Raw genomic sequence first — 13,335 nt, 5'->3', positions numbered from 1 at the left:
CCAACACTTGGCCAACCCTCGTTATTATAACTTTTCCACACAGACTGTCACCAGCTGAGCTAAAACAGCAGCTGTCCGCTGGAAATAATTGAGGAAATGTTTTGCCCATTGGACTGAAGTCAAACATATGTTTTCCTATAACAACTAAAATGTAACTTTCTTTTTTGATATGTGTTAATTATTGAGGAGAGTTAATTACAGAGTTATACACCTGGACTGTCAGACTGGATAAAATCCCAGCCTCTTCAGAGTAGGGATTTTCATATATATTTCAATTTCTGGTGTTTCAAATATTTGAGCTAATAAGTGTGTATTCTTTAATAATTTCTTTTGACACTTTTAAAAATTTAACTTTTGTCAAAGATCATGTCTATACAGAGCAGAGGGAGCAAACAGCTCATTTTCCCCGTATCTAATCAGTGTTGGGAGCTACTTTAAAAACACCGTGGCAAATAGTCTTTAGCTGGGATGATAACAATTTTCTTTGCACTTATATGGAAGGTATTACGAGAGGCTTCACAACTTACCTTCTCTGTTTGTATAAATTCTTAAGCATTTTGCCCTGGCTGGTGTGGCTGAATGGATTGAGCTCTGGCCTGGGAACCAAAGGGTCACCAGTTCAATTCCTGATCAGGGCACATGCTTGGGTTGCAGGCCAGGTCCCCAGTAGGGAGCATTCAAGAGGTAACCACACATTGATATTTCTCTCCCTCTCTTTCTCCCTCCCTCCCATTCTGTCTAAAAATAAATAAATAAAATCTTAAAAAAAATTCTTCAAGCATTTCAATTAGTATACATTTAAAAAAACCTGGTAATGTAGCAAGTTTCAACATCTTGGTTTCTATGTCCAAGTATATTGATTATTATTTTTTGTATGTGGAGTGCTTATCTAGTTTGCTTGCAAAGGCTCTTTTGTTAACTTTAGGGTTTTGTTATTAAGCAATCAATGAAGAAGGATAGTCATCGCTCCGAGTAGGTCACTTAAAACGCGTAACCCGTTTGCCAATGTGCTCTATTGTTACAGAGCTATAGATAAGTGCTGAGTTTAGAGAATAGAACTGACAGAGTGGATTACACATCATTCAAGATTCCTCAAGATCATGACACCTAAAAATGAATGCATGGCTTTCTTCCTAAAATTAAAATAATGATGGTTCCATATGGCCGTTCAGCATGTCTAATACATTTTCCCATCTAAGTAGACCTGGCTTCTCAGTAGAGTAATCTCTGTGAAATCCCCATACAGACAATAAAAACCAATAAAACGTTACCTTCTGTATCGTAATGATTCCTTCCTGCGTATCTTTGTCAACAGAAATCTTGAAAACCCCCAGCCCGTCGCCATCCACAATTCTGTATTCCATTTCAGCGTTAGCTCCGATATCTGCGTCGGCAGCCTTGATCCGGGCCACCACGGAGGCCACTGGCAGTGACTCGGGGACATTGTATTGGTAAGATCCTTTAAAATTCAAGACAAAAATGAGCAAGACCTCTTACCAAGCCAAACAAGGAAAAAATGTAACTGTGTTTGTGTCATCTTCGATTAACTTGACTTTGTAAGACACTAAGGCACTAGGAGACAAGGTATTTCAGAGGAAGGATTAGACAGTAATCCATCTGCGTCAGCAGAGACATAGGTAGGGCCTGAGAAAAATCAAGAGAAAAACCTCCAATTGTACAGTACATTTCTGGTGGTGGCAAAGATGCTGCTTTATATTTAAAAAATCAACAAAGAATAGCTATGCATACAATTAATATGCAAGTGAATGTAAACAAATTATAATTAATATAATATAAATATTAAAATAAAACTAGTTATAGCCAAGGCTTCAAACTAGCAAATACAAGTCTCAATAGTTCTGATGACTTAACGTTGGAATTTATATTAAAGTTTCTTTTCCTAACAAAGTATCAGAAAAGTAGACAAGGAAGATTATGAAAAATAATTTTAGTCTTATTTTGGCTCATAAATTTACCAAGGATGAAAATTAATTATGTGGGTTGAAGGTAGGACTAGTGAGGTAAAATGGTCCCCGAGCAGAGGCGATATTATTTGAACAGGAGGAAAGAGAAGAAAAAAAAAAAGAATATATTTTCTTTAAAAAATATTTTCTCTTGTAAACATTCCTCTTCAATAGCCCTCAACTCAAAAAATAAAGACAAAAAAGACTGGTAAAAAGAGAAAGTACACGGGCCATGCTCGAAACTAGGAACCTCCTCAGAACACACTGCTCCATCACCATTTTTCTCTAATCATCTACTTTCTCCTCTTCTTCCATCCTAACCCATTTCCTTCAGGCGTCGACTATGGTGCGTGTTCACTTTCTCATGAAGAAGGATTTCTCCTTGAGAGGAATGTGGGAAGGAAGATGAGTCTATACGAAATGATCACATTTTAGGCTGGGAATTGTTGGTGTTTGCAATTTTCTAAATTTTGTGAATAGTTACTGATTTTTAAAGAAATGATTACAGCATATGCTTAACATTTTTGTTTTCACATATCCAGAACTGTCCCAGTGAAATCCAAAATTCTCAAGGTTAGAACAGTAACCAAATGGTAGAGAAAATCCCAGCAAAAAAAAAAGAAAAGAAAAACCTAATGATGCATCCTTGGCCTTCCTCACCTTAATAAGTATCACAAGATCTAATTAATAAGCTAGAAACCTTGTGCCTTATCAAATCATAACAACTGAAACCACAAACATACTAAGTATCACTTTTTATCACCATACATTCAAAGAAAAGAGAAACAGTTCAATATGTTATGAGCCTAATGTAATTACAGTATTGTGTGTATTTTTTAATTCTACAATCTTCACCTTACCCTTCACAAACCATCAAGAGCACAATTAGGTTCATTTTTTAAATGAAAAACTTAAAGTTGTGAGGGGTTTTTTTTGGGAGGGTGAACAGAAGGTATTGAAATCACTGCTGTATAATAAAAATATTAAAATATACAATATGAAAATAAAATACCTAAAAAAGTATTTGAAAGCAAACAGTAACATTCATATCTGTAGAGAAATCATCTTTGTTGGACCTTATTCACCTCTAAGGTCTGTTTGTGAGGGAACCTAGTTCCCCATTTCTATCAAACAAGCATTTAGAGACATTGTAATCTGTACAATTTCCTTACATTCTTGAACATTGTAAAGAAGTACCACATGCATTTAGAAAAAAAGGGGAAAAAAGCAACTAAAATGGAGATAAAATACTTTTTTACAATCAAGACAGCTCTACAATTTTTTTTCTACCTATTCTTGGTGAAGCCAAAAGCCACTTTGGTCAAAGAAACTAAATTGAGGGCATGTGGTTTTCTGGTTCTTCAGATGGATATCTTTTTGAAACAGTGTCTGCACAAGGCAGATGTGATGGAACTATACAGGAATGTTCAACACGCATGAACTGGCTAAAAAATGTGGAATCCATTATTTTATACCACTCATTGCAAGAGCCATGTAAGTTACAGAACATTTAAAAATAAGCCAGAATAAAAAAGTTAATATATAAAGGAACACAATAGTCTAATATTCAAATAATTGTAAATAGGAAAACCATACATTTAAGAGAGAAATAACACAAATATATGATTGCTTCCATTTATTTTCCATATACTTCAGATTCTATATTGCTGATTTAAAAGCACGCCCATGATACAATAAAATTGTGGGAGGCTGTAATAAGAGAATTGTTTGAGAAGAATTTGAGAAAAAGTCCTTTTTAAAGACATTTTTATAGATGGCAAGGAAAGCTAGTATACCTGTGATGTTTAACAGAATAGCTTACGTACTTCGAGGAAAGCGAGGGGGGTTGTCGTTGACGTCAGTGAGGGTCACGGTGACCGACGTGGTTCCCGAGAGTCCTCCGTTTTGACCAACCATATCCTTTGCCTGGATAACAAGCAAATACTGGTCTTTAGCCTCTCTATCCATGTTTGGAAGGGCGGTCTTGATGACTCCTGTAAAATTTCAAATCCCAGTAAAATGCATCGTGATTCACTGAATTCATACTGGCCAAGAACACTGTCATAGGTACCAGGTCCCTCTCGAGAGGTTGCCTTTTGGTGTTTTGTTTGTTTTTATTCATTTTAATGCACACTAACAGCCAAAGGGATATGCTAATTATATACAATATTACAAAACACAGAAAATGCTATAATGTGGAAGAGTAGGGATTCTCAGCATTAGAGAGGATTATCTTTAAGTTTTATGGAACATGGCTCAGGAAATATCAAGCTATAAATAAACAAAATTAACTTCTTAGCTAGAATAATGGGCAGTTGCGTGTACAAGTATATGACAATAAACCTCCCTCCTTATCTTCTCTTTCACCCTCTCTAACAACTTAATTCCCAGTGATATGAATCCCCTTCAGCTATGGTCCCTACTATTTCTTTTTCAGCAGAATAATAGGAATGCTCTATTTTAAAAAATGAGAGTTGTTTATGTTTAATAAGCAAAGCACCATTTCAAATGGTGGCTATGATGCTGTGTGAACTTGAGCTGTATCTGAAGGTCTGAGGAAATCCACTATAGAGGAGAATGACTGCTATAGAAATCAACAACACTGTAAATGTTGGCATGTTTGGTTGCTGTTTGTTTCTAATCAATTGCATTTATTATCGGCAGCCCTTAATGTTTTGGGTGTATGACAAATTGATTTCAGAATCTCATGTTGCTTGATGGGGAAACTTGACTCAATAATCACTGTTGCAGTAAGTATTTTTATATTAATAACTACATAATTGATTAAGTTTATTAGGCTATATCTAATTAGGGGATGGAATTTAGTTTGTTATATATAAATATATAAAATGACGTATATACCTAATATAACATACTGAGTGTTGCACTTCTAGAAAATATTAATGAAAAAATATATTTTATAGTGGCCTATAGTCCTTGAAACTAGTAATATGAGGCCATCTTTACTACTATATTTTGCCATGTATAATGCTCACATTTTTGCCCAGATTTTTGAGGGAAAAGTAAGGATGCCTATTATACATGGGTATAATGATTTCATACCATGGATGCAGTGATGGGTATAATAATCCTGTGTATAATGTGCACAAAATGTGGGTGCGCACTATACATGGCAAAATACGGTAATTAAATACGGTAATTAAATATAAGGAATCCAGACTCCTTTTAGATGTGAGCACTGCTACCAAATACAAACACAGACACACATGCACACACCAACAATAGCGTCGATATTTTAAGCATTTAAGTTATACTCTGAGTAGGCCGGGTTTTTCTACTGCTGTTTTAACCATCACTTATTCTAATATACTAATTGTGTTGGACACTGTCACTGCAATCACAGCAACAGAGTGTCACTTTTAATAACGTCTTTACAGCATTCTTCTGGCTATGGACATGCTGATGACTCTGAATATGTCACACCTGTTCCTCAATACTTCTGGTAACTCTAATATATCACTCAGTGAGCACTGAGCAAATGAACACGCACCGTGACCAACTCTGAACAGTCTTCAGCTACGAGTTCTGGAATATACATATCTCCATCTCTCTCTCCTCTCTCTCTTGTTTTTACTATTTTTATTTTAATCATCTCTTTTTTATTTGTACTGCTTTCTTAAATAAATTGAGCACTGAATATCAAAATTCTCACCAAGAAATATGTTTCATCTTGATGGCAAAATATTGAATTAAAAAAAAAAATTCCTACACACTCATTTTTACATTTTAATTTCTGCCCATTGTCCATTTTCCTTCCAGTATCACTATCTGTGAGTTTTCGTCCCTGCACACTTGTTGTGATGGAGAGGCCCAGAGCATCTCAACCAGCCAGCCAAGAAAACACGGCAGCCGCCTCTTCTCAGGGACTGGGCTCAGTGGCATTCTTTTTGCAAGAAATACAGAATATTTAGCAGAGAATCCCAGCAGTCAGAGTCACTAATTTTTCATGCCTGTAATTGTCTCTTTACAAGAGTTCCTATAAATAACACTTTTCCAAAGCAAAAAATCATGACAAGGTTTGCAAAGTAATGCAGAAGGCAAAGGTAATTTCTAAAAACCTCAAATAGGAAACACATTTTTGACAAGAATGAAATAATTGGGAGAGAACTGAATTTAAATAAGGACAGGCAAAAAATGATAGATTTAGAGTTCTATGACTTTAGCTAGCTTTTAGCTTTTAAACCTGAACTGTCTGCATTGGGGACAGACGTCCCACGTGCGGGACTAGGTGCACAGCTGCTGTGTATTGTAGAGAGACGTCGTTAACACGACGGCTCTGTAGTGGCGAAGGACAGTCACACTAGTCGGGTCCCTGCAGTTCTGTGTGAGTGTATGGAGACAATAATACTTAATTCCAATAATCAATCATCTTAGCTACTCTAACAAGAAGAACACATCCTTTAGGTCTTTAGAAGAGACTGGATGAGACTTTAGGCTTTCTGACTAATTTTTCATCTGACCCAGTAACCCAGAAACGAACATTTCACTTACTCATAATCTGTGTTCACAAAAACTATTATACATATAAGTTCTCAGTGTCATTGTTCAACAACTGCCTGGTTTTTAGATGGAAATAAATTTTTAGATGATTTTCTAACACCTGCTAGTCATTGATGATGTTTGGGGGTTTTTTTGGGGGGGGGGGTTGCATATAATCTTACCATGCGATCTTCTTAAGAATTTATATGTGTATCACACCAGCGTAGGGACCCAGTCACTGAAGCCTTCATTCCTACTCACTCAGGCTTCGCATTAGTCTCGGGAGTTGGGGCCATCATGTGACCCAGGGAACGTGACCCAGGTGTTCGTGCTGTGTGGGTGCAGCATGCATTAGTTGTGTGAGGTGAATCTCTTCCTAATCATTAGTGCTTACTTCCAAATTTTCTGTCTCAGCCTTGCATTATTGGGCTTGTCTACGTTTAAATGAAGCATAAAACAGAACCCTAAGGGAATAGCCAACAAGAGTAAAGATAAAAGCTTCTGGAACATCAAAGGATGCCAGCACTGACACAAATAATCTGAAGAAGAGACTCTCGTAATGTGGGAAGGGAGGTTTTCAGCAAGCCCTGCCAGGCGTAAGAGGCTGCCACACCGTGAGCCACACCCCCCCCCACCCCCCGGGTGGAACACCAGGGAAGAGCCTGTTTGGAAGGAGGGTTTGTAACATCCTGGGTGCAGCAGAAGTAGGTTTACAGTTGTGAGTACACCAAACAGTTTATTCTGGTATCCATGTTTATGATTATACTGTTTTCCATATGGACAACCATAACCCTACTTTGGTCCCCCAGCTCCCGCCCCGTGCATTGCTGGGACCAGGGAGTCGCACCTCCATGTTTACAAAGAGCTCCTACATGACAAGTGCTGTTCAACACTAGATCCACTTTCCAGGGCCGGCTTCACGGCCTTGCGACCTGGGCAGTCACACTGGTCCCAGGCTTGGTGGTTTACTCTGCCGATGACGTCCTGAAATCCTACTAGTTTTAGAACAAGAAGCCTGCATTTTCATTTTGGACTGCAAGTTAGGTGACCAACCTGCCACATGTGACATAGACCAAAACAACGGGATCTCCTTGCTTGCCGGTTTAGAGAAGAGATGAACACATTACAATAATCCTCAGTCTGTCAGTAAATGGGGGACATCATGAAGACAGGTGACAGGAATCTGCAGTCAGTCCTTTTAACACTGCCTTGTCTTGTGCCTAGTGACATTCTATCTCCTTATTGCAGTAAATTGTCAACATTGGATTTTGCAGCCACTCACATCCTTGTTTTATGGGTGGAGAAATTACGGTAGAAAATAGAGCGCGCTCTGGTTATTGGGCTATAGACAGTGCTATGATGGACCATGAGCTTTGTTGAAGATTTTAGCAAAGCTAGGTTAATGTTATGCAATCAATAAGTGATAATGATTATTAATATTATCCTTCTTAATAACAATAAATTTAATATTCTTTTTATAAAAGTAATTAGAAGTTAAAAACCTTAAGAGAGATATACCTAATAGTGATTTCCTGGCCTGTTTTTTAACAAACTTAAATTAGCATATTTTCAATAATTTTTCCCTGTCAAAAATTTTACTTCTCAAAAACTCTTAGATTTGGAGATGAAGAAAATAGTATTATTTTTCATATAGATAAGAATAATACTGATACCAGGTAAGGAAACCTAACTCATATTTAATATACAGCCCCTCATGCCCTTAAGAACTGAAAAATTTACATTTTTGTCAGAAAAATACACTTTGGGGAGTAGGAAGTGCATTCCCCATATTATCAATTAGCAGAGAGGAGGAAAATTCCCAGAACAGCTCTGTACTAGTGATTACAACACTAAAAATCCTAAACAAAGTAAAATTAAACTTTCTTCATCAATCATATATATCGTCACATACAGTCTTTTAGAATCTGAAATTAAAGTGAAGTTTAACATACTAGTGATGTGATCGCATGCTATTGGAATCTATTGATTATTCCCCAGGTAGCCCACCAGCAAGGTATTACCTACACGGGGCTTATGGAAAACCTATTAGTTTACAACAAAGCTACAATCGCAAGCCCACCATTAACAGAAGCAAAATGTTTAATCCTTGGCATTGGTACATTACCTGCTATATTTAGGCCGCTTATATAATGCAAGAATGTATAATCTGTGAGCAAATTGTCAGAGACTTGTCAATGTCTTTCTAGGCTGCAGAGAGTGGATATGTAAGGGAATGGGTGGGTGTTTGAATTCAAGTTCTCAGGTCTATCATTACACCCACCACTAGTACGCCTTCTACATCCACAGGATGCACTTCACAGGCAGAATACTTTCCCTTATTTCTCCTTCACTACTTGCTTAATCAGAACTGTTTCTTCTCTACTAGACTTTCCCGGTGGCTTCGAAATCCCACCACTGTCATTGGTGGAAAACGTAGAATGCAGTCTGGAAATTCTAATGAATGATGAGCTAGAATTAAATTTACTTCTCTCTTCATGCATGAATGCAACCGCCATTCTCAAGACATTTAAATTTTTATCTCCTGCAGTGATTTGAGAATGAATTAATAATGCCATTATTTAAAAGACATGACAAACAGGGTAACTGGCATTAAAATATTCGTTTAGGATCATAGGCACTATCAAATATTTATAACCCTAAACCTGGCTATTTGAAGAATTCTTCTCCATGATAAAGGTAACATTGTTAAAACATAAAGGAGTCTTGGATTTTCACAGCAATGAAGATTATCCATGGCACATGCCCACCCATCTTTACACCCACCCCCTCTTCCCGACACATAGAGCCAGAAAGCAGAACTGATAAAATATTATCTGATAACTGAGACACGGCTCCAAATTATATGCTGACTTGATGTAAACTACTTTGGCTGAAAAGGAAAACACAGCACCTAGCCAAGCAACCCCATGTTCTATCCAGGCAATCTTGCAATTCAGTTTTTTTCCTCCTAAAATTAAAAATTAGTCACTTAAGTGAGTCTTTGATTTAGCAGGTTCTCATCCTGTCTGTTATGTTTACACTAATTTGTCTGAGAAATCCAGCCTCTGGGAGGGAAGCGGAACCCACCACTAACTCTGCCACATGGCAGGGAGATTTCGGCTTGAGATCAGGTCTCACTGTAATTCCTCTGTGAATTAATTATAGAAACCAAAAATAAAACTTAAAGGTGAATAACCAAGAATTTCATATACGGTCAGGAGATAGCAGTGGAAGGAGTTTTTAATATAAAATATCTTACAGGTAGGAATACTGATAAATATTTTTAGAATATTCTTAAAAGGTGCTATTGTTTTTATAAATAATATACTACTTAGTACACATATGGAGAGAAGCCCCGTGAAAATGTCATCAGTGCCAACTACATTGAGTAAAAATAACTAATACTAGTTCTATGCCAGGGTAGGAACGGCGACTTTCTGAGGAGCATTGCATTTCGGTTTTTACCTGTCTTGGGTTCCACCGAGAAGTACGGCTGTCCTTGCAGAATGCTGTACACCACGCGGGCGCTGTTGCCATACGTAGGGTCGTCAGCATCTGTCGCTGTCACTTGTACCACTGAGGTCCCTACACACCAACCCAAAAACCAATGAATTAAAAACTTCCTAATGCCACCAAACACAGGCACTCACAAAAGGCTGTAATTGTACATGAGATTTCTCTTTCATTTTGTGTTTTTCTTGTTTTCAGGCCCACGGAAATCTGACAGGGCTATGATAAATGCTAATTAAGCCCTTGGAAATATTTAAGAGGCATGAAAAAAGATTGGCAAAAAATATGAGATTGATGATGCCCATTAGACTTGGAAATACTCAGAATTGGATGGGACTAAAATTTCTGGCATCTCATCCATCAGAGCGAGGTAACAAGTTTTTATCAAGAGCAATCTCTCTAAGTCTCAATCACTGTCCAGAAAGCAGCGTGACAAGTAAGAGCATCCTGACACTCACATCTCACTGCTGCAATAAGCAAAGCCAGGCAGGAACTGAAACTTCATTAATGGAATAAAGAATATTGGATTAATTAGTGGGCTACCCTATCTCTTCAGTAACAGTTTTATTTATTTTTCATTTGTTTCTTGATTTAAAGCAAAAGCATGAAATGAAACTTTCAACCAAACCTCCCAAAGGAGGAAAAAACATGGCAATTTTAATAATTGCATTATTAGTTGTTTTCTGCATATCAGATGCTACAATGTCATATTGCTTCTTCCTTTTACCACATACGCAGTTATTCCCCATGGGAAGCACTTAATGTGCTCCACTCTCTTTATTTCTATTCGGAATGCAGTACTGAAAACATTAGGTATGTTTGATTCATTGATATATTTAAGCACATGATTTTATCAATTATATCCTATCTGATGGGCAGGAGACAAGTCCTCTTTTCACTGATTCTTCTATGGTTCAAGTTTGGCTCTAATAATGTCTTCAAAATATGGCATTTTTCACCTAACATTTCTTTTAGATGTATTCCTACATAGATATCCCTTTCTAAATGCCTTACATAAGTCATTAATGTCCATTTTGTAATACAACTATGATTTCCCTTACCATTTCCTTTAAAATTAGGTGGAAGTTATGAAGTAATATATATAATTCCATTTTTAAAAAGTTTCCGAAGGTAGTTTTATTGTTGTTTTATTTTGTTTTTCTTGTTTTCTTTTACTCCTTCCCTCCCTCTCTCTCTTTTTTTTCTTTTTCTTTTTGGCAGATGCCTGGTAGGACCAAATGGCAAATAACGTATATTTGCAAATCATTTTAAGAATTAAATTTTGATTTATTTAAAAATGTTAGAATCAATGATATTGATGTTTTCTATAGTCTCTGTAATGTACCATCTTACAGTTCTATTCATTCTAGTGATATGGTTAGTATTGATTTCCTATTTCATTAGAAAGGAAAAAAATAAACAAAATGATGAAAAGTATACCTCAGGTAATATGATTGTATATTTTTCTGAAGTGTTCATTAATTTACTATACACCCAGGGACATATCCTCAAATAACTTTAAATTTTCCATGCTCTTCTGGCAATGAATAAGCAATCCTTAGGGCTTGTGTGTGTTTTAAATCTTATAATTAGTAAACATGTAATGGAAAAAGTAAACCCGAATATTAAACACTGAAGGCTTGTGCTATATATACCATACTAGTTAGTGGTTATTACAACTATTTGGTTAGAATTAAATACTTGGATAAACAGTGACTCACTAAAAATCCATATAACCTATTTTATGTAGAACTTCATTGTTCTTAGTTCAAATGTTGATATTAACCCAGTGATCTTAATTAGTGTCAATTAAATCCTGAAGACTTAAAAATCATTTTCTGAAAAGTCTGAACCTGTTGGAATCAAACAAAAATCTAAAATAATGTGTGTGCATAATGACTATGCTGTGTGGTGTCACAGTGACACCATTGTCACCAAAGTGACAAGTCATGCTTTAGCCTCTAAAACAAGGTGGAATTCTATGCTGCAGAGAGAAAGAAGGAGCTTATACCCTTTGCAACAGCATGGATGGAACTGGAGAGCATTATGCTAAGTGGAATAAGCCAGGTGGTGAGGGACAAATACCATATGATCTCACCTTTAACTGGAACATAATCAACAAAAGAAAAAAAGCAAACAAAATATAACCAGAGACATTGAAGTTAAGAACAATCTAACAATAGCCAGGGGGGAGGGGGGAGGGGACAGTAGGGAGAGGGGATTAGAAGGAACTACTATAAAGGACACAAGGACAAAATCAAGGGGGAGGCTTGAGGTGGGGGAGGGAGGTGGGTTCAGCTGGGGTGGAGGGATGGGGAGAAAAGGCATACAACTGTAATTGAATAACAATAAAAATTTAAAAAAAACAAGGTTCCCATTACTTCAATTTGCATGTTAAAGTCCACGGAGAAAAGGAAAAGACGACCTCAGCAAGCCAATGGAGAGCTCCCACGGTGCCCATGAAAATGACGGAGCTGCACCGAGTTGCTCTACCACTCCACAAAACTTCCTGCTTTGTTAACATTACTAATCTGGGGAGGACAGTGTCCGCCTCCTCTTTTTTCCAAAACCTCCAAAATCTTGTTGCTGTTGCCATCACTATTGGTTTTGTTATTGTGGTTAAGCAACAACAGCCTGAAACACTCAGAAGGTGTGGGCTCTGCAGAGAAAGTGTGAACAAGGCTCGTGTGGTCAAAGAAGTGCTTACAGAGAAGCTACTCGGGTGAAAATACTGCCAGCATGGGTCAGATTTTTCCTAACAGCAGCACTGATTCTGCTGGCAGTGAGAGCCATGCTGCCCCAAATAATCTTCCCTCTCCCACGTGATAGGAGCAGAAGTCTCAGGTCACTGCAGTCTGAATGCCCCTAAAGGGCGCACAGTACACAACTTTGCACTTCCACTTCCCAGCATGGTAGATGTGTCGACTGACTCTTGGAATAAATGAAATGACCTTTACTGAAAGTAAAACAAGTCACACTGGGTAAAAATTGCATGTGTTAAAATACAAGTTTAATTATTATGTTAAATACGCACCCTCCTTTGATAACTAAAAACAACAGGAAATAAACATATAAAGCAACTGGTCTCTATTCCAGCCCCATAACATTTTCTTGTTTTATGATATCATCCATATTTAAACTACATACTGGCTGAAACTATTCCAAAGGTACCACACATGAAATTTAAAACAGAGTGTAATATGTATGTGTGTATATATGTGTGCGTATGTGTATGGTATAAAGTATATACTAGAAGTACTTTACTTTCCATTTTTCCAGTAATTGGGCAATTTCAAAAGACCTTGGAACAAAACAACCATCATTCCTTTATATATCTCAAACTGAGGATCACTTTCCCATT

At 37.1% G+C, this 13,335-nt stretch overlaps 1 protein-coding gene across 1 annotated transcript in view; it reads right to left on the bottom strand.

Annotated features, from left to right (window-relative positions):
* Positions 1-13,335, bottom strand: part of CDH7 (cadherin 7) — a 116,216-nt gene that overhangs the window by 52,855 nt on the left and 50,026 nt on the right. The window contains exons 4-6 of the mRNA XM_053913341.1: positions 9,930-10,049; positions 3,791-3,958; positions 1,272-1,459 (exon numbers count right to left, since the gene is read on the bottom strand). Of these exons, the coding sequence (XP_053769316.1) occupies positions 1,272-1,459; positions 3,791-3,958; positions 9,930-10,049 (476 nt within the window). The remainder of the gene's footprint in view (positions 1-1,271; positions 1,460-3,790; positions 3,959-9,929; positions 10,050-13,335) is intronic.

This window comes from Desmodus rotundus, chromosome 10, assembly GCF_022682495.2.
Source record: "Desmodus rotundus isolate HL8 chromosome 10, HLdesRot8A.1, whole genome shotgun sequence".
Classification (NCBI taxonomy): Eukaryota; Metazoa; Chordata; class Mammalia; order Chiroptera; family Phyllostomidae; genus Desmodus; species Desmodus rotundus.
The sequence above is the reverse complement of the archived record's forward strand: the minus strand, read 5'-3'. Positions and strand labels throughout refer to the sequence as shown.